Raw genomic sequence first — 21,163 nt, 5'->3', positions numbered from 1 at the left:
CAAAATATTGTGCATTTTCCTCTGATAAGGCCAGAAATCCTGACCCAAACATATGAAATGATAACCCAACTGTATTGAGTTGACTTGTATCCCCTGCCCCCCAAAAAAGGTATGTCCTTGTCTTACCTTCTGGTGCCTGCAACTATGATTTTATCTGGAAATAGGACTGTTGCAAATGTGATCAAGTTATGAGGTCCTACCAGATTATGGAGGGCCCCAATCCAATGACGCTGTCTTCATACGAAGAGGGAATTTGGACATGTCAGCTCAGAAATACAGAGACATAGGGGAGAACACTGTATGAAGACAGGGCAGAGATGAGGGTGATGTGCAAAATGGGATTCCTGCAGACCAGCACCCAAAAAGGCAAAGGGTAAAAGGGGAATACTGGGTTGGAGGGGAAGGGCACAAGTAAGGCCTGTCCCTACTCCACCCTCCTTTGGCCTGGTGGCATTGCGTGGAGTGACGGTGGTTTTTCCTGCCTCTCCTAGGTGACTGTGGCCAGACTCTGGCCCCACTCTACAGATGGAGAAACTGAGGCCCAGGGCCCACCATTGCTCTGGAGGCATGAGAATCACCACCCAAACAGGGAACCAAGATTCAGCCTTGTGCTGTGGACCATAAATGGAAGGACCTGAAGGAGGGCCCTAGTGGGAGAGGTCAGAGAGCACTCAGTATGCTACACGGGCCACTGACCAGGGCACCAAGGGACAAACTTTGAGTGACTCAGCAGTGACTCAGGAGAAGGCAGCAGATGGGGAAACATTTAGTCGTCCCCCAGCTAGGGAAGCAGCTGGGGTGCCCCAGCGGGCGATAAGCTTCTGGGGCATCCCATCCCCTCTGCTATGGGGACCTGGAGCCGGGAGCCCCGAAGGCCTTAGCAGGGCCGGTCAGTTAAGGCAGGAAGGACAACTGGCAGGCCCCAGCTGAGCAGCCCTGAGCCAGATATCCCTGGAGCGTCTACACCCCCGGTGTCCTCCGGCCCCTGGCCAGGTGTCCATGTCACAGAGCGGGGGAGTGTCGGAGAGAGGGGTTTCAAGGCTTAGCAATGAAGACACTTGTTCCTCATCCACACAGTCAGGTGGGAGACAGGCGGGCTTCCGTGTCCTGTATTTGAAACGAGATTAAAACCCGTCCCATGTCCTACGGAGGTGGCGTTGGGGAGGCTGTGTCTGGAGCCTGCAGCAGGAGCTGGCTCCCCGATGCTCTCCATGTGCGTGTCCCATCCCGGGGCTCCCACAACCTCTTGGCCTCTGAGCCCCGAATCTCTTCTATCCTCTGTTCCTAAGTTAACTTTCCCACACGCCACCTCTGATCTCTCTGTGAGCCTTTGCCTTCTCAGGGCTGAAACGGGTAGAGTCAGGCCTTGCTCAGGGGCAGGTGAGAAGCCAGTGAGGTGACATCACACAACAGCACTGTTCTCCGGAGCCGAGAGGCAGAAACCACCCACGTGTCTACCCGTGGGCAGCAGACGTGGGGCAGCCTCCCAGCGGGGCGAACTCTCCAGCCCTGAAGGAACGGACTTCCAGCATGGAAGGGTTTCAAAAACGTGAGGCCGAGTGACAGAAGCCAGACACCAAAGGGCTACGTCTCATGGGATTCCATCTCTAAGAAACGTCCAGAGTGAGCAAACCCACAGGAACGGAAAGCCCGGGGCTGGGGTTGGCGGGGGCGGGAGGAACGGGGAGTGACTGATTTCCCAGGCATTGGGCTTTCTGCTCGGGTTGATGGGGGTATTTTGGGAAGAGAGGTGGTGGTTGCACAACAGTCAGAATTTACCGAGTGCCACTGAAATGCTCACTTAAAAAGGGCCAGAATCATTACGTAGATCTTGACCGCGCACACACAAAAAACGATGACAACCCTGCCGCCCCCTCCCTCCCTCCCTTCCTTCCGCTGGAGTCGAGTTCGTAAGTGAAGGACAGAGACAAGAAAGCTGCTCGGAAGCATCTGGTAGAAGCATCTGGAAGGGAATGGGAGGGCAGGCCAGGCCGGGAACTCCCCAGGGCCCGTGTCCCAGGCTAGGAAGGTGGTTGCGTCGAGGCTCCTGAATGGCTGCCCCAAGACCTGTGGGCGCCAGGAGAAAGGCCAGGCAGGGCGGGGTCCCCAAATGCCAGGGTGGAAGCCAGAACAATGGCGTCCCCTGCCTTTGGACCCCTTCCAGGGTTCACATTTTCCATGGAGATAGCACTCATGAGAACTGGCAGGGAGAAGAGAAAGCCAGTGGCTGGGTTTCCCCGGCGCCTGCCGTGATGTGGTTGGGTGATGCACCGCTGCGTGGCCAGCCCCACACGCACTCCCTGCACACACCTGGCTCCTGGGTCCCGGCCCATGGGAAAGCCTCAGGAGCTCTGCTTTCAAGGTACCTCGTGGAGCGATGCGGCTGGTGTGGTTCCTGAGGGGTCCATAGAGAAAGCCGGACACGGACCCAGCCACAGTGAGCTGCTGAGCCCCCCTCACTGTGGGGAGCACTGTGCCAAGAGTCACGGGAGGGACCTGGGGCTCATCCTGGGCTTTCTCTGCCAACTACGAGCCCTTTGGAAACCCGTGTCACCTTCGGGGGCTTTGTGCTTGCTAAGCCCTGTGTCCCCATTCTACAGCTGGGAAAACGGAGGCTCCCCACCGTAATCCTGGCTCATCAGCAAAGCAGAAAGCTGCATTCAGTGGCTCCTCTCCCTCACAGGGCGGGACTCCGTACAGGACATGACACAGACATTCCCACAAACGTGCCGGACTGCAGCCGGACGGCTCCTCTCTGCAGCCCATGAAGGAACCGTCACTCCCTCACATTGCAGACAAGGACACTAAGGCCCAGAACATGAAACCGCTTGCCCCAAGTCCCAGGCCAGGAAGCTGGAGACAGTGTCCCCCCTCGTGGTAGGCACCACAGGGCCACGGCTAGTCATCAATGTGTCCTCGTCCACACTGAGGTCTGGCCTTTGCCTTCGGCTTCAGGGAGATGCACGTCATGTCTGGCGGCCGTGTCTTTGTTTTGAGCAAGGACTGACCACATCAGAGAGACCGGCCGTGTGATTTAGAATGGGGGCTTCGGGTCATACAGTGTCCATTGACCTGGTGACCCTGTGGGCCATGATCAATTGACCGATCAATCAATCTTGCCTGCCTAATGGGAGCCACGCACCAAGTCTGGAGGCTGGGGCTGGGCTGGGCAGCCCTGGCTGGCCACACTCCGTACATTTGGTCGCACATCAGTGCTGGAGGCTCACACTCCCTGAGCACAGCAGGAACCTTGCCCGTGGACCTCTCCCGGAGCCCCATCTTGTGACACTTCCTCAGGCTGATTTTCATCCCTTGCTGTAATCAACTGTAACAGTGAGTCCGTGAGTCCTTCTAGTGAGTTCTCGAATCTCCATGTGGTTTGGGGAGCTCTCCAGGCTTGTGACAGCCAAAGTGAGAAATGGTGACCTCAGGATCCCGGCTGATGACCTGTCCCACTCGGGTCCCACTCGGCCCCACATGAGACGGATGACCTCCATCCCCATGTTAGGAGGAGGAAATTGGGCTTAGAGAATTAGTTCCAGGTCCAGGATGGAAACCCCTGTCTCCTAACATTTCTGGTCTGACTTTGTCTGCCGTGCAGCCCTCTGGGTGATGGATTTTTGGCAAGGCCAGCATATGACTTATTTCTGGCTGCATAACCCCCAGATGTCAATGGTTTTTTGTTTGTTTTTTTTTTTTAGAGAATTTTTTTAAAAATTTATTTATTTGACAGAGATCACAAGTAGGCTGAGAGGCAGGCAGAGAGAGAGGAGGAAGCAGGCTCCCCGCGGGGCAGAGAGCCCAATGCGGGGCTCGATCCCAGAACCCTGGGATCATGACCTGAGCTGAAGGCAGAGGCTTTAACCCACTGAGCCACCTAGGCGCCCCAGACGTCAGTGTTTTAAAACAACCTTGGCCCTGCTTATTCATGACCCAGGGGTCAGCCGCTTGGGGTCAGCTGGGTGGTGCTTCAGCTGCTGTCACCCAGAGTCACGCATGTCATGCGGCAGCCCGCCAGTGCTGGACGGTCTCAGGTGGTCTCATTTGTGGCTGGGGGTTGGTGCTGACTCAGTTGGCCACACAGCTCCAGCCATAGCTTCGTCCAGCTTCTTCCCTGGTGTCTCAGGGAGGTTGGGGAGGACGAGCTGTGAAGCATACACACTGGTCTGTTCCTGTCCCATTTAAGAATGCTCTGTTGGTGACAGCCAGCCACGCCAAGCCCAGAAACCATGGGCAGGACGGAACCAGGCGTGGACACAGGGAGGTGTGGACGCAGGGCCGTGGCCGTGTCAGTCTTGACTGCTCAGACTTCCAGAAGAGGGCTGATTTCCTCACGTCCTGGTGCTCTCAAGGAATGGCTGTGGTCAGCCAGGATATGTCCTTCCTCCCCGGCAGGCACAGAGGACGGACGGGACACGAGCCTCAGGGACCGGCGGTGTTGGAAGCTGCAGTCCTCGTGGTCTCCTCCCGGCAGCTCAGGAACCTCGCCTCTGTCTCCAGGAGCAGCGGGAAGGGGATTGCAGCATCAAGGGGATTGTAGCGTCAAGCTGGTGACAAAGGCTGGCCAGGCAGCTGTTGGAAGGACAGACTGCCGATCACACTGTCCCTGTGCTCCGGGAGAGAGGACGCCTTTCTGGGGCCTTCGGAAGCAGGCCAGCAGTGTGGGGAGGGATTGGGGCCTCTCGCCTGGGGCCGTGCGAGAGCCAGGCTCTCCCTCCCCTCTCCTGAGCCCTGCCAGCTGCTCCCAGCCTTGAGCTCTGGTGACTGTTCCCCTTCCAAGAGCTAAGACCCTTGGGCTGGGCAGCCTTCCAAGCCTCGGTCCCCCTATCTGCAAAAGGAGGACCCTCTTTTCTTCCCTCCCTGGGTGGAAGCCAGGATTGCGCTGGAAAAGGGATATTCACAGCTGAAACCCAGCTTCTGTCCCTCATTGTGAGCCGTTCCCCCACATGATGTGCCCAAGTGCCCCCAGGGGCCTGTCACTCACCCCACAGCCACTACGGCTCTTCCTTGCCTGGGTGGAGGCCAGCCATCGCCTCCCCATGTGGGGGCCCTGGGGGCCCAGACTCCACGTGGGCTCAGACCAACCTCGTTCCCTCACACATGGCCTCGCTGGTCAGGGAGCCAGGCTGAATGAGCCAGGGTCTCTCTCCCCAGGGTGCGCTGCCTCTTCTGGGAAGCCCCGGAGACCTCCTGTTCCCCTTGGCTCCAGAAGGAAACATCAGCCCAACCAGGGCCAGCTGAGGGTCACTGGGAACACGGGGCCAACAGGGCTGTGCTCCTTGCCTGAGCTTGTCCTCACCACCCCGTCTGCATGAGGGATGCAGACCGTGCCATTCTCCGGCCATCTCTCCTGGAGGGGCAGGGGTCAGGACAGGAGCAAGGCAGAGTCTTCCGGAACCAAGGCCACGATGATGACGTTACCAGACCTTGATGGGTGCACCGTGCATGTTTCTGGAATGGACATCGTCACGCTTTCTGAGAGCTGCCCTGGCTGGCATAGGCCCACTCCGGTCACCTGCTCACTGCCTCTCAGAGACATAGCCCCTGTCATTCCCTTCTTTACAGATGGGGAAGCTGAGGTCAGGTCACCCCAGGTCACCGGCAAGGGTGGTCTGGCTGGAACTCTTGGCTTGCATTCTTGCCTGTAGGCCCAAGACCCCTTTCCTCCCGATACCCAAGCTGGCTCTGCAGTATGAGCAGGGTGGGGGGGGTATGTGGGCGAGCAGGAGGTCCCACGGGACTCACCTCCCTGCCTGCTCCCACTTTCTGCTCCATCGGGGCCCTGGGAATGCACCGAGATCCCGAGGAAGGAATGTGCTAGAAATCTGTTCCCCACCCTCCAGGTGTCCCCTACCCCCCCACCCTTCACCCCCCAGGGCTCTCCTCTCTCTCTGCAGGTGGCCAGGAGGGGCTGGCTTCACGGGGCTTCAGGGGGCCCTGGGGGAGGACAGTATTCACAGGGTTCTTCACCAGCCCCTGAGCCAGTGTGCACCCTCCCAGGGCCAGTGGCCAGTGGCCAGCAGCCAGCAGCCAGTGGGTCCTTTACCTTCTGAAATGCAAAATCGGAGGCTGAGTTTTGCTACTTGCCGCCCTTCCCTGCCCCCAGGTTCCCAGGGTGAGGGCCGAACGCCTAAAGTCTCTGCTTCTGTCCCCTTGGAGCCCCTTCCATCTCCAAGGTGAGGACTGAGGGCTCCCGAGGCAGGAAGACCCCTACCCACCTGGCCCCACCCCTCACTCCATCCCCTGGACCCCTGGCCACTGCCCTCTCTGCACTCTGCGCCCTGGGCCTCTCACACCTGGACCCTCACTACGCTGGTGGGGAGGGCTCAGCCAGAGGTCCATTCGCCCGTGCGGGGCCTGGCACCTGGGCAGGTGGATATTTGCTGGGTGCGGGAATTGGCCCTAGTCTGCGTGGAGCTCCACCCAGTTGACAGACGTGCACACAGATGAAATAAATTCTGGCAACTGAGGGTATCCCGTGCCTTCCTCCCTCAGTGCCCGGTGCACTGCAACTGTGAGAAGGTGTAGAAGGGAGGGGCTGAGCCCGGAGAGCTTCCCGGCAAGACAGGGCCCCTCGGGATGGCCTGGGGACAGGACACTGCTGGCAGGCAGCCAGAGGGGGAAGGGAGGGCCTGCATGTGGCTGGAAGGGAGGGCAGGGGTCAGGGCCGCACACAGGGAGGCATGCCAAGCCCGGGCGTAGAGGGAATCCAAGCGGCCACGTGGAACCTCTGTGAGTCTGCTGGGGAGAGAAGGTATGTGTTTACCCTGGTTTTGAACCAAGGCCCACAGGGCAGTGTGGGGAGGACAGAAGGAAGGGCCTAACTCAAGAATCATGGTGCCAGGAGGGAAGTAAGGAACAGGGAGGAGAGTGCTGGCCATCTGGCTGGATCTATCCTTCCCTTCTTCCTTAGTAACAGAACCTCCTGTTTTTATTGCATCTACAGCCACCTAGAATGAAGACAACATTTTCCAAGCTCCTCGGCAGCTGGATACACAAGTAGCTACCTTCTGACGAATGGGATACCAGTGAAAGTGTCCTCAAATGAGGGGACACCTCATTTCTCCTTCCTTCCTGCTGGCTGGAGTGCAGGTTATGGCTGGAGCTCAAGCAGCCACTTTGGGCCATGAAGCCTTGTGTCTGGAAGTATGAAGCAATAAGAGTGTGAGTTTTTGAAACTCTTGCAGCCACCATATCTTACCCACACTGTTTCCCTGGGGCCTTTGGAAACTTCTAATGTGTTTGGGTTACTGTTATTTGGGTGTTCTCATTCTCTAGCTAGATCTAAACTTAATGGGTGTAAGGTGGGAGGGGAGGGCTCAGATTCTGAGGGCTCTACTGAGACTTGATGGAGGATGGGGGAGGGAGAAGACAGAGCCAAGGCTGCCTTTGAGGTCCTGTTCGGAGGTGGTAGAATGTTTCTCTCAGCATACATTAAGTGCCTTCTGTATTTGCTGAGGGAGTATATAGGGGAATGGCAGGCCTGCTATCTTCAGGGAGCTCATGGTCAGACAGACAGACAGACACTGTCTGGGGGGACAGGCAGACACTGAAAGAGCTCTGCTGGAAGAAGGAGCTGCCAAGCTCCTCGTGTGCTTGTTCTGCACAGTTATTGAGCACCTACTGTGTACCAGGTGCTGTATTAGGCCTTGAGACCAGCAGTGAGCATCATAAACTCAGCGTGGAGCTTAGGGAGCCTGATGGGGAAGTGAGACAACAATGCAACGATCTCATCATTAAATGTCAGTGTAGAACTTGCCAAGTGCTACAAAGGGCGAATCCTGTGCCCTGAGCATGAGTGGTTATGATGGGGGCCACAGGAGGCCCCGGGGGACTTTATGACACTCTGCACCACGGGATGGATGTCTCCAGGGCTCTCAGAGAGCCAAGCCACTTCCTCAGCGAATCTCCCGCTTGTTCCAGGCCGCCCTGGACCTTGGCTGCGGTGGACGGCAGACAGGGCCTGGCCAAAGCAAGTCCGGGCCCACAGGACGAGGGGGCACAGGCGCGCAGCAAGGCCATGGTGGTGGTCTGAGCTGTTGCACGCAGGGCTGGATACGGAGAGGAGTGGACAGGCGTGGGCCATCTTTAGGAGTTTAAGGCGACAGGAGATTTTGTGGACACATTGGGGCTGATGATGGGGAGAGGGGAGAGCCATGGATGGGGTGGAGGAGGGATCCCTGGGGGTGTGCCTGCACGGGAGGAGAGAATCTTGTCGTTTACAAGGATTTTGAAATTGGGGTAAAATACATATAACATCGAATTTACCATCTTCACCATTTTTCAGCATCAGGGGCATGGAGCACATTCACATTTTGTGCAGACACGACCTCTGTCCGGCTCCAGGACTTTTGTTCCTGCAACACAGAGACCCTGTCCCCGTGATACACTGACGCCCACTCCCGCCCCAGCCCAGGCACCACCGTCTGCTCCATCTGTGGTTTGGAGGACTCCAGGGACCTCGTATGAGTGGGATCAAGCTCGTTTGTATTTCTGCGACTGCCTTCTTCCAGCGATCATCGTGTCCTCCAGGTTCGCGCCTGGGGAGCACAAGCCTGTGCTTCCTTCCTTCTTCAGGCTGAGGAATAACCGGTCAATTCGTTGGACCGTGGACATTCAGGCCGCTTCCAATTCCTGACTGGTGAGCTCTGCTGCCGCAGACGCGGGTGTGCAGCTGCCTCTCCGAGGCCCTGGTGTGACTCCTTCGGGGTGTGTCCTTTGTCGGATCCCACGGTGATACTCCTTTGAGGAGCTGCCAGCCTGTCTTCCAGAGCGGCTGACCCACCTTCCATTCCCACCGACGGCATGAGGGCTCCAATCCCCACCCACCCCCCAGTCCTCGCCAGCACCCCTGATCTGTTGTGACGTCTCGCGAGGCTGTGAGAGTCTATGTTAGGACTTTGGATGTGACTTACAACTCTAGCCATTCCAGTGGGCGTGAGGTTGGTGAGTGTAATTTTGGACCAGTTGAGGTGGAAGTCTTGGGACATCACCAAGGCAATGAGAAGGGGGTGGCTGGGCAGCCAGGGGTGGGGGTGCGGCGGGCCGTCGGCCGGAGGTATGGGAGTTACCATCTTTGCGGCAGGGATGATGGAGGCCATGCACGGGTGAGCTTGTGGGAGCGGAGGAGAGGATTTCCACCACTACCCCGGTGGTCTGGGGCATAGGGGTGTGGGGTCTGGTGCAGCCAAGGGAGGGGGAGGTGGTCAGTGGTGTCACCTGTCTCTAGGAGGTCTAAACACCCGCGGGCTTCGGGGTGAAGACGGGGCACTGAGGCAGGAGCAGAGCCTCCTCTCAGTCCCCAACAGAAGGAAAGATTAGACACAGGAGAGAGAGGTCAAAAGTCCATCAATAGTAACCATATAAGGACAGGGATGCAATCAGGCAACAAATGGAGATGATGATTCTGGAAGCGTACCCACAGATAGCATCCCCACTCCTGGCCTCCAGAAGCAAAGAAGCAAGGAAGCAGAGTCCACAGAATTCTGAGAGACTGTCAGGACCTCTCCCGATTTTCAAAGAACTTGCTGCAGGGGTGTAGGGGTGAGCGAAAGACGTGCTCCTGAATGTTCCAGAATGCCCTGAGAACCCACACGGTGGCAGGGTGCACTTTTTTGGAGCTCTGCGTGCTCTGCTGGGGGGCAGTCGGAAGCCGTTCCAGTGGTTCTGGGCAAAGCAACTGCTTTGGATGCGGGGCGAGCCTGAGGGCAGCCCCGGTCCCGCGCTGCAGCTCGTAGGAACCACGCAGAGAAGCTGGGGCTGGACAGAGCTCTTTGTCCGAGCAAGTGGGACAAGCAGTGTCCTAGGAAGCAGAAGCCACACCGCACCACAGCACCATGGCAGAAGGGAGGGAGGAGACAACCCTCACAGCCTGTGGAGGACGGGCGACCCACGTTGTCAGCAAGCATTTGAAGAGGCCAGGAAATCCCGGTTTGGGTGCTTGGTGTGCAGAACCCGACGGGAGCGTGCCACAATCAGTGTGAACGTGGCGACCGGACGGTCCCTCGGACTCCCCTTCCTGTTGGAATTCAAGTAAAATTAAAGGTGGTATTTAAAAACCAAAATAGCGTGTATCTGTCTCTTTCTAGGCTACTGTAAACTTATGTCTGTGTCGCATTTACCCATCTGCCCTTCCTTCCTCCCATCCCTCCATCCGCCCTTCCCTCTGTATACAAACGTGGAGAGGCGGAGACGCGATGCTATTTACTGAACAGTGACAGCGGTTATCTCTCTGCAGAAGGACCCTGTGTGGCTGCTCTAAGCTTTTCTATTTTTTACAATAATGTGTTAGATGAGGGCAGGGGCTCAAGGCAGGTGGGAATGGGTGGGTTCATTCCGGGATGGTCCAAATGTAGGAGGAGGATTACCCTCCAAAACACATCCTTGGAGAAAGAGGACCCCCCCGCCCCTTTCAGCCTAAGGGCCTACCAAGTATTTCATCCCAAGGGGCTCTCCGTGATGGCAGCCTGGACCCCTTTGGGAAAGCAGCCCGAGAGCCATAAGTTGGGGACCCCAACAGAGCTGACTAAAAACAGGTAAGAAATGGAACTCCAACTCGTCACCATCACGGGAGGAGAGCCTCACGTCTTAAGTGCTGTATGTCCGATGAAGCAGCCTTTGGAAAGTCACTCTGTGCACGTGACTGTGGTGACACCGTGCAGAGAGGAGCACCCATGGCCAGGCAGGAGCCAGCACCCCTGGAGAAAGATGTACTCACACCCATCCTCGATGCTCGGGGAGAAGCATTTCCAGAGGCCGCAAATCCCCTATGGATCTTTCCATGGCTGATGAGCCAACAGCTTGGCCAGGAGTGAGGATGACAGGCATTGCGAAAGGGTGTCCGGTGACTCGCATGGGATGCTGTAGATGCTGCTGTGAGCTCGTCGAACCCATGAGTGGCCTCTTATATGTGATGTGAATAGTTATGCAGGACCCAAGAACACAATGCTCGCCAAGGAGCTGCTTTTGGACAATTTCATCCACACCGATCAACGGTGCCTATTTTCACGTTGGTCACATGGTCCTTCTTAGTGGTCTTCTCTTTGGAAAAACAGAGGCGCCCCATATAGTTCAGCACGGCTTGAGTTTACAGCCTGTGTGTATGTGTCTGTTTTTTGTGTGTTTTATGTATTCATGAGTTTTTGTGTATTCATGTTTGTGGTGCGTCTTTGTGATTTATGCGTTTACCTGAGCGTTTGTATGAGAGTATGTGTTTGTGGTGTGTGTTTGTGTGCTTCTGTGTGCATATGTACGTCTGCCCATGGGTGTTTGTGAGTATGATGGGCAGCGTGGCACGTTCAATGGGGATGCCTGGTGGGCTTGCCCCATCTCCCTATAGATGTGGCAGCAGAGCAGGGGGCTCTGGGGAGTAGCCTGGGGCCTGGTGACCGACTGTGGGGTGAGGAGCGCAGAGGGAGACACGGGCAACGGCCAGGCTTTTGGCTCAAAACACCAAGTGGCTTATGATGTTGTCATGGAGACAGCATCACTGGGCAGGGGCAGGTTAGGGTGTGAGGTCAATCAAAGCTGGGCCAAGCTGAGTTGAGGCACCTGAGGCACGTACGTGCAGATGTCTGTCTCGATATTTGGGGAGTCTGGGCATTGGGCATGGAGCCCTGGGGATGCCCGCGTCTAACAGACACGCAGGGGCCCGGGCTGGTACAGGCCGGGGGTCAGGGGAGAAACTGAGGGAGAGGAGACACAGGGAAGGGCCACTGCATCAGCATTGCCAAGAGGGATGGCCTTGGTGCCGAGCGGGGCAGAAGGCGGTCTAGGTGGGTGGTGGGGGAAGAGGCGGCCGGCCATCAGCAGGGACAGCTGCTCTGGGGCCCCAACCGCAGCCACCCCCGCCCTCCCCAGCTTCCATTCCCTCCGCGCAGTCCAGGAAGGGGAGGGCTGAGGAAGCAAGCGGCCAGGCTGGGCTGCCTGAATGAAAGCTCCAGGGGCCTTGGCACACATTGGACCCTCTCCTTTGATTCTCAGGCTGTTCTGGGGCTTAATTAATGAATAGCTCAGGGGCACCCCTCTCCCTATTCAGAAACGATTCCATGGAAACTTCTCACAGGTTCCTTCGGCAGGCTCTGGCTAATGGGGCCGCCCCTCCAGGCTGTAACGGCCCCGCTGGGTTCCCAGCATGTTAATGGATGGTGCTGGCCTGAGGCCATCATCAGCCAGTGCCCCAGCCAGGAACGGGGACCTATTCCTCCTCCTCATTCAATGTCCTCAGCCCAGCAGCAGTGCTGAAAGGAACCCGGAACCGGATTCTGACATTTCCCCCCATATTCCCTGGCGACTTTTGAAGAACCTCATATTTAAAGTCATCTTGGCAAGGGTCTGGGGGTAAGTTGCAGTAAGAGACTGTAAGGACTCCTTGTGGGGAAGGCTGAGCACTGCTTTCAGACCGACAATTCCCGAAAGCCAAAAGCCAGTGGCAGGAGCGGGGAGGGGGCGTGCGTAGGTCTGTCTGCATGCATACCTCCATATCCACGTGTTTGTCTATGCCTGCTGGCTGGGGGCCCGAAGCTGGACCTCACTCCACTCTCTCACCAGCTCTAGCTGAGACGCCCACCCCTGGAGGCTCTGGGGAGAATGCACGGGGGCGGGCTCGTGGCCAGGGAAGGGGTCTGCCGTGCCCTGCTCTCCGACGCTGTGCAGACTCGAGGCCCAGGCCGCTGCTTGACAAAGCATGAAGCCTTCCGAACAGGCCAGCTGCCCACGAGACCCAGGGTGATAGGGCAGGAGGTGGGCTCGGGCAAATGCTGGAAGCCGCTGACATGTCCTTGGAGGGCCTTCCAGCAGATTCCAGGGGCCCTAAAGGCCCAGCAAGCAGCTGCGTGCAAGCAAAGCCGGGTACTGCACAATCCTGGCAAGCGGTATCCCCAGAGAGCAGCTGTCTCCCGTCACCGGGTGGTGGGATTCCTGTCCACAGTTCCTTCCCTGCTCCTCAGGTGAAAGGTGAATGGAATTTGGGGAAATGCACTGGGCCGGCCTGGAAGAGGAAGTGGCGAGGCGAGAGGGGGCAGCTGCGGGGTGGCGGTAGGGCCCCTTCCTTCCAGCAGGCCCTCAATGCCCGAGCTGGTGCTGCCACCCAAGCGATGGGCCAGAGACCCAGGAAAGGCATGTTTCTCAACCACATCGGCCGCTGAGTTTGCACAGTGTGGGTGACAGCGTCACTCCCCTGGGGGCCATTAGAAGCAGTAGGATTTATGGGGCAAACGAGACAAGTACCTGTAAAACCACCGTAATTGACCAAGGCCAGTCCTGAGTAGCACAGACTGAACCCGTATCCCGTCCAAAGACTCACGTACGCACGCCGCGTAAGGTAGGAGTAATTCTAATAAAAACGCTGAGGATTTGCAGATTCTCCTGAGCCACCCGACAGTGTTAGGATCCCCCCTGGCTTTTAAGTACACTGGCCTGGCTGGGATCTGTGGCTAGTGGACTGCTGGGAACTTGGCGAGGTCGCCCGCTGGACCCCCGGTCCTCAGAGACATCCGTGAGCCCTGTGACAGCAAACCCTGCTCTGAAACCAGAGCGGGGGCTTGGAATGAGCTCAGGTGGGTTGTACGGAATTCAAATTGCGTTCAGACCCTGAAGGGTAGCGGGCTTCCTTCAGCGGGTAGTTATTTCTTGAAATCCCAACAAAGCCCTGCTGCTGTGCTCACCCTGGTGGACGAGCTAGGCTGGCCTCACGCAGGTGTTCTTGGGGGACAGAGGGCTCTGGCCAGAAGGGCCAGGACACAACACAGGTGGCAGCACAGCCAGGGCCGGTGTCTGTTCCACAGACCCCCTCTTAGCTCAAAGAGGAAGAGCAAACAAATGGGACTGCCCCGTCCCTTGGAGGCCTGCGGGGCTCCGCCCCTCCTCCCTGCTGGGGGCGCCTCCTGGCCCGCAACCCCCTCCAGGGTCACTCTGCAGAGACACCCGCAGCTGCGCTCCCTGAGAACCGCCCACCTCCTGGCTTGCCACACGCATGTGCCTCACGTCTGCCCACGGTTCGGCCCACACACCAGCTGGTCCTGCCCCGTGGTCTTCTCACCAGCACCCGCTCCTCCTGCCCCTTCTCCTCAGCCCACGCTTGCTGGGTGGGTAGGAGCTGAGGGCTGCAGAGGCCACGGCATGGCCTGGACTCATGTGTCATTGGCCAGCACCTTCAGACAAGTGACACAACGCTCCGTCCCTGGCTCCGGGGCCGGGGTCTCCCCAACGTCCTGGTGACAGGAACAGCATCTTGAAGGCCAGGCCAGGTCAGCAAGCATCCTGGGCAGTGGCCCCGTGGTCCCCGAACCACACTGCTTTGGGAGGGTGGGCGGTCGCAGCCTGGAGCCCCACCCCTGCGGCCAGGGTGCCGGCATGTGCTCTGCCCTGGAGAGTGACTGTGGCCTCCCTGGTCAGCCAGGACCGGGCACTTGGAGGGTACCTGGGATGGAGAGGCAGCAGCTTCTCAGAGCCCAGCTACCTACACAGACTGATGGTAAATGGTTCTGCAGCTGGGGGTCCCGGCTGACGTATAGGTGCCATGACAACCTGGGCAAAGTGAGCCATGCATGCCCCCGGGCCTCCCCCCAGAAGGGCAGTGACCTGTGTCTCTGGGGTGCCCAGGGCTTTCCGGCTGGATCCCCTTCCCCTCTGTCTCGTGGGCCTCAGCGGGGCCTGGCCCCAGGGTGAGTGACACAGCGGCCGCAGTTCCTCAGGGCCCCTCTGCAGCCGTGGAGCCCCAGCCCCACACCCAGGCCCTGCAAGCGCGCCGGTGCCCGGGGTTCTCCACGGGACCTGCGGGGTGACAGAGCTGTGGGGCAGGCCATCCTGCAGAGGCTGTGCGTGGTGGACATCAGCTCCAGTCACGGCCTGAGGCGCATCAGTGACCGAGGCAGCTTTGAGACTGTTGGTTTTTACTAGATCAACAGCGTTGCACCCAAGTGCATAGACAAGTGTACACATTCGCAGTTCTCTGTGGTATTTCCTTGGAAAACCCCAAGTACAGGGGCTGACCTTGTCTTCTCAGCCCCGCCCGCCGGCCAGGCCCCTCTGGCCATGGCGCACAGGCCGGCCCGAACGCAGCGCGCAGCCGCCCCTGCCCTTCTCCAGAGCGGGCCTGGTTCTCTGGACCCAAGGCAGGGATGTCCCTTTGACCTGAGCCCCCGAGGCCATGGCTCCTCAGAGGAAGAGTGGGCAGGAAGGCCGTTGTTGGCATGAGGGGTGGGAGCTGCGTCCTGGGAGCCAACGGCCGCGGGCCCCACCTTCACCACCACCCCCCTACCCCCCGAGCTCGACCCGCCCCTGAGCTCCGAGCCTGCTGCCCGCAAGGGTGGTCCAGTCCCTGGGGAGCGCACCCCACAGACGCCACAAGCCAGGGCCAGCAACAGATTCAGTCAAGTTACCAATCAGTCCAGTGGGAGAAAAAGAGAAAAGAATCGACGAGGCAGCCCATGACTGAACAAAGAAGAAAAGCTAAACAATCAAGCGTTCCAGCTGAATTTTTCTAGACCCGCTGTGGGAACGGAACCTAGCTGAGGAGACCCCTCCCACTGGGGGATGGCGATGCAGAGCGCCCCCCGCCACATGCCTAGCTGGTGCGGGAGCTGGAAGCTTCCTGACCATGGGGAGGATGGCCTGAGGTTCCCCAAGGAGACCATCATGCTCCCCCAGGGGCGACCTCAGAAGGGCTCCAGGGGCCACCCTTGGTCCCAGCAAGAGCGAGCTTTCTAACGTCAGACACCTGACCTCGGGGACATGGGGCTCTAGAGACTCTTGAAATGCCACCCAAGCCAGAGGCTCCCCATGTCACCATCAGCAAGGGCTGATCTCGCAAACAAAGGGCAAGACTCAGCTTCTGAGTGAGCTTTGTGCAGCAGAGGCCGGGCCGTGGAGCTGGGGTGCACACGCGGCAAGGGCTCACGGGCTCCCCGCTGCCCCTTCCTCGGGCCCTGGGGACAGCCGGCCCCCCTGCAAGTCTCAAAATTCCACCAGACTCCCTCCTGGGCATAGCAGCTCATGGGGACAGCGCCCTGGGGAGGTGGGGACGATGGCAGATGAGGGTCTGTGTGGAGAGGCACAGGAAGGAGCAGCCCGAGGAGCCCAAGCCTATCTTGGGGCCCTGACATCTTCATGTCCCATCACGGGGGGTGGGGAGAGCCTGCCCTGCACAGGCCGGTCACGTCCCTCTCTTCCGGAAGGCATGGCCCCAGCATGTCCAGCCTGACCTACTTACTGGGTGGAGGTCAGGGCACATGGTGTCGGAGAAGATGCTGGCAGGCAGAAGGAGGTATTGCTGGGCGGCTCCACACAGAGCCGCTCTTCCTAGCTCAAGGCCAACGGCAGCCAGGAAGCCGCCACCCGGAGCGTGTGTTTGCCCGGCTCGCGGCTGCCTCCATCCCGGACACACATGTCTATCTGGCTGACCCTGAAAACCAGCCCAGACATGAAGCAAAGGCTTCAGGATTCCTACACAAACCGCCACACAGGCGGCAAAACCACACTGAAGAGAAAAGCCCAAGAGAGTGCTGAGCTGTGGACTAGGTAGTTCTTGCCTAACAGGATAAATCACTTTCCAATTCTGGTCACTATGTCCTCTAGAGCGCACCTCATCCTCAAAACCCTGAGCTCCCCCGCGGAGCCGGCACCGCGCGAGGACCCAGGGCTGGCCTACGGTGGGGTGGTGGCCTTCCTCGTGGGCAGCAAAGGAGCCACGACAATCTCATCTGAGTCATCGGAGCTGCTGTCATCTGCGGGCGGAGGCTCCGTGGGCTGGGGCTGGGGCTGGGGTCGTGGTCCTGAGGGAGAGGGCGGCCCTGCAAGGAAGCAGAGGAGGCTGTCACCCCAGTGGCTCAGGGTGGGACAGACCTTCAGAACTGTGTCTCAGCCGCCACAGAGCCACCTCGGCTGCCAAGCCCAGCTCTGAACATGCTGGCCATCTCCAAAAGGCCAACACCTGCAACAGGTGAGGGCTGGCCGGCGGGGAGCAAGGGGCGCGGGCGGTGCTCCGATTCTGGGGCCGGGGTGGGGCTGTGACCTGCGGGCAGCCGGGGCCGGCGGCCACCAGAATGGGTCAGAGCCACCTTCCTCGAGACTCAGGCCTCCAGGCGGGGGAGGCAGGCAGGACCAGGGGATGCCCAGGGAACGCCGTGAGCTTCCCAACAGACACCCCCCACACCCCGCTTTCTTCAGCACAGCTGACTTCCCCAATCCTCAGTCCACCTTCACCCTGGATGTGGGCTCGGTGGTGAGGGAGGGAGGGGGGAAGGCAGGGGGGCGCCTAGTCACAGGAAAGGCCGCACTCAGACTGCTTGGGGACATGGCAGTCACAGGGCGGCCGGGCGCTGACTGCGCTAAGGAGGGCAGGACACAACACAGCTGCTGGCAGTCATGGGACTGGTCAGCTGTCCTCTGGGACTTCTGAGGGAACTATTAAAGGAGAGCCTCAGGACACTAAAAAACCTGTTTTCAAGCTTATCTTCAGTTTTTTCCTCTACAAACACTGGCACTGTTGGAACACACATGGGCTGGTCCCACTTGCCCTGCAGGCTGCCCTGGGGGCAACCAAGAGCAGTGAATTCTCACGGGGCTTTGCGGCAACCTCTGGGCAGGGCACGGGGCTACCCCCTGAAGATGACACATGCTCAGCAGGAGGAAGAGGTTGCCTACGCGGTGACAGTCACCAAACGTGCGGTTGGGCAAAATCAGCATGAAGCTGGTTTCTGCAGGACAACGTGAGCTTTGGGGAGCCCGGAGGTTCTAGATGACAGCCCCTCAGGCTCTGCGGGCTCTGGTCACCTGCACCTCATGTCCTCCCTGCTCACCTGCACGTCCTCCCCGAATGCCTATGTGTCCTCCCTGCTCACCTGCACGTCCTCCCTGCACACCTGTGCATCCTCCCTGCACATCTGCACGTCCTCCCTGCACACCTGTGCGTCCTCCTCGCACACCTGCACGTCCTCCCTGCACACCTGCGTCCTCCCTGCACACCTGCACGTCCTCTCTGCACACCTGTGCGTCCTCCCTGCACACCTGCGCGTCTTCCCTGCACACCTGCACATCCTCTGCACACCTGTGCGTCCTTCCTGCACACCTGCACGTCCTCCCTGCACACCTGCGCATCCTTCCTGCACACCTGCACGTCCTCCCTGCACACCTGCGCATCCTTCCTGCACACCTGCACGTCTTCCCTGCACAGCTGTGTCCCCCCTGCTTCCCCCGGAGCTGCTCATGTTCGCTCCTTGAACTTTATACGTGAAGCTTGTGAAGCAAACACCAACGTCACAGGTCGCAAACTCTGACAGGCTAGACAGGGAGTGGGGACCTTCAGGTCAGACAGGGCATCGAACTCTCAGCTCATGCAGGAGATCCTCCAGGACCCAGCCCCAGAAGGGACGGGCTGGCCAGGCCTCCCATCCCCAGCCACGGCCTCCCCCACTCACCAGAGCAGGGCGCCAGGGCTGCTGGTTTCCCTGGCCCCCATGGCCCTGGTGCCTCGTCCTCAGCCGCCGGCCCCTCCACGATCTCCCCGCTGCTCGTGTCGCTGTCCTCCTGACCTGAAACAATGCGCACACTCCAGGCGCCCGCCCTGCACGGAACTGGCAGCGGACGTGGACAGGGCTCGCCACCTCCTCCTGTCTCTCCACCCCAAAGGGCTTTGGCTCAGAAATCTACTTCCTGTTGTAGTTTGTCCTGAAATGAAGCACCGCTCCCCACCAGCACCTGTCCTTCCCGGATTCCATCTGTGCAACTGAGAAGCTCGGGACGTAACAACCCTCCCCATGAGCAGCGCATGGTGACTGTGTGGCATCCTCACACCCAAGACCTCAAGATGTATTTCTGGGTCCAAGGGCAGCATCAAAGCTCACAACATGACCTCCCTGATATCTCCAGCAGCGGTACCGAGAGTGCGAGTGAGCAGCATGGAGGGAGGTTCCCAGCCAGCATAAGGGGCTGTCGGACTCGCGGGGGCCCAAGAAATGCTCTGGTGGCCTCGGGCGGGTCTCCACCTCACTCAGGACGACTTAGGGCCCTGCCCGGGACCCCACATCAGCTGCCGGGCAGAGCAGGGACTGGGCCTCACAGCTGGGGTGCGGCACCCCTGCCAGGTCCTGAGATTTCTGCACTGTTTTCTACCCTAATGAGGTGGAAAAGCAAATACCAACAAAGGTTCACTCAAAACCAACACACAGGAAAAGCACTGGCCCTAGGGAAGGAAACCACACGGCTGCAGTAGAGCCAAGAACAAAAGCCAGAGACATACAAGCCATGAGGCTCCAACTGTGTGGCCCGTAGCTGCCTGGATGCCGCCATGATGGACCGGCCAGCTGCCTCCCATGGGCTTGCCTTTCCCTGCAGCCTGAGGGATGCGGGACGAAGTCGTGTGTGGGAGGCTCGGTGGAGGCATCTCCCTGCCGATGGCCTCGCTCCATGGATGGGGGTCAGGCCCCCACGCGTGCCCACACACCCCAGGGCAGTGGCCACTCCTTGCTCAGAGCTGAGTGCCCCAGCCACCCTTCGTGTGGAAATTCAAAATGAAATGAAATTACCAGGAGAAGCAGGGCAGGGTGCAGCCGGCAGCTGGCAGGGGCTGGCCAGAGCGGGACTCCTCCTCCTAGAAGCCGCTGCAGCGGTTCTCGGGCTGGAAGCACTGGAAAAAAGAGAGAGACTGGCCGCTTGGACTTCACAGACTGCCCCCATAGCCTGGGTGCCCAGCGGGACTCACGGAGGCACCAGAGGGCAGCAGAGCCGGCACAGGTGGGCTGCAAGGGACACAGGGGGTGCCCTCTATCAGACTCTCGGGCACACACCAAGGTCAGACCTCAGACACCTTCCTCTCCCAGTCTCTCGTGCCCACTGCCATCTCCCTGGACATGGCCACCGGCTGTGCGACTCTCCCTGGACTGGCCAGGGCTGGCGGCACTGTGAGGGACCCTGACCTGCGCCATGCCCCGGCCGTCCCAGCTTGTCCAGAACTGGGACCGTGAGAGTCTGCCTCCACCGCTCTCCTCTGGCAGAGAGGTAGCAGAGACTGAAAAGTGATGTGTGGACTGGGAAATAGGGGAAGCCTGAGCCGCCTGCCCTCACACCACCCCTCCACCCCCGGAGACACGCCCCTCGCCTCAGGGCAGATCCCACTCTGGCGGAGTCGACCTGGATGGGGTCTGAGTCTCTGCGGCTTTGGCCCCAGCAGGTGAGAGCGAGTGTGAGCTGCCGTGCGAGGGGCCTGACAACACCCATGTCCCCCTGAATGCTGGGGGGTGCATCACTTTTTTTTTTTTCAAAGGGTGGTGTGTTAGGACAAGCAAGCCACCTTATAGACGGTGGGGACCAGAACCACACGGTGTGTAAGCCCTTCTGCTGGTTTTCCGCCGGCATGAGGAACCGTTCCAGGAAGGCCCCTCCGAGGGCCAGAACTAGTGGGCTACCCCACCTGCAAGTGCGGGAGGGACCCTGCACAGGCGTTTGCGCTTGGTGACTCGCCAAGGTCCTGGCTGCCATACCCCGCGCGGGTGCACTCTGGGCTGCCCTTGTCATCAGGCACCTTCCTGCACTGCATCCCAGGGACACAGGACAGTGGTGGCCTGACAGTTGGATTTACCTGTGCCCGACACGTGCCAGGTGTGCCCGGAGGACAGACTGGATGGTGGTAATGGCCTCTTCCTGCCCTGGGTCATCCTCGGCCTGGACGGCAGGGCTTGGAACATGTGGTGGCAGAGGGTCCTGGGGGGACACGACAGTGGGGAAGAGAGCCCTTTGGGAGCCTCTGCCCACCTCCCGGGTGTGGCAGGGCCCCCGCCCAGCCCCCAGAGAGTCAGGTGAACGCAGCCCCATTCCAGGGAGCCTCCTGACACTCAGACTCTAAGAGATTCTTAAAATGAGTGTCTGGCCATTTTTGCAGAGGAGGGACGGATCTAGAAAATGCTTATCTTAATGCTTCCATCTTTACTGTGAGCTGGGCATGCTGCCTAGTGCGTGAGCACCTCCAAGTAATGTGGCTCCCGGAGTTAAATCCATCCGGCGCCTGCACCACGGGCTCCGCCGCCGGGCCCCACGTGGTCCCCACGACAGCAAGGCGCCAGGGAGGACACGCACACTGCGATGCTGTGCTGCCCCAGCTGATGGGCCACGAGACGGGACATGGAGAGAGGGCAGGTGGCGCCCCTGCTGCGTCTGGCCCCCCCAGGGT

At 59.4% G+C, this 21,163-nt stretch overlaps 1 protein-coding gene across 1 annotated transcript in view; it reads right to left on the bottom strand.

The window, feature by feature from the left end:
* Window positions 1–15,892: 15,892 nt before the first annotated feature.
* Window positions 15,893–21,163, bottom strand: part of IQCE (IQ motif containing E) — a 44,816-nt gene continuing 39,545 nt past the window's right edge. Inside the window, exons 20-23 of the mRNA XM_032872789.1 lie at window positions 20,576–20,697; window positions 19,524–19,624; window positions 18,417–18,530; window positions 15,893–16,790 (exon numbers count right to left, since the gene is read on the bottom strand). Of these exons, the coding sequence (XP_032728680.1) occupies window positions 16,645–16,790; window positions 18,417–18,530; window positions 19,524–19,624; window positions 20,576–20,697 (483 nt within the window). The 3' untranslated portion in view covers window positions 15,893–16,644. The remainder of the gene's footprint in view (window positions 16,791–18,416; window positions 18,531–19,523; window positions 19,625–20,575; window positions 20,698–21,163) is intronic.

Source organism: Lontra canadensis, unplaced genomic scaffold, assembly GCF_010015895.1.
Source record: "Lontra canadensis isolate GAN:19392208 unplaced genomic scaffold, GSC_riverotter_1.0 scaffold45, whole genome shotgun sequence".
In the NCBI taxonomy this organism is placed as follows: domain Eukaryota; kingdom Metazoa; phylum Chordata; class Mammalia; order Carnivora; family Mustelidae; genus Lontra; species Lontra canadensis.
Note: the sequence above shows the minus strand (reverse complement) of the source record. Positions and strands in the feature narration are given on the sequence as shown.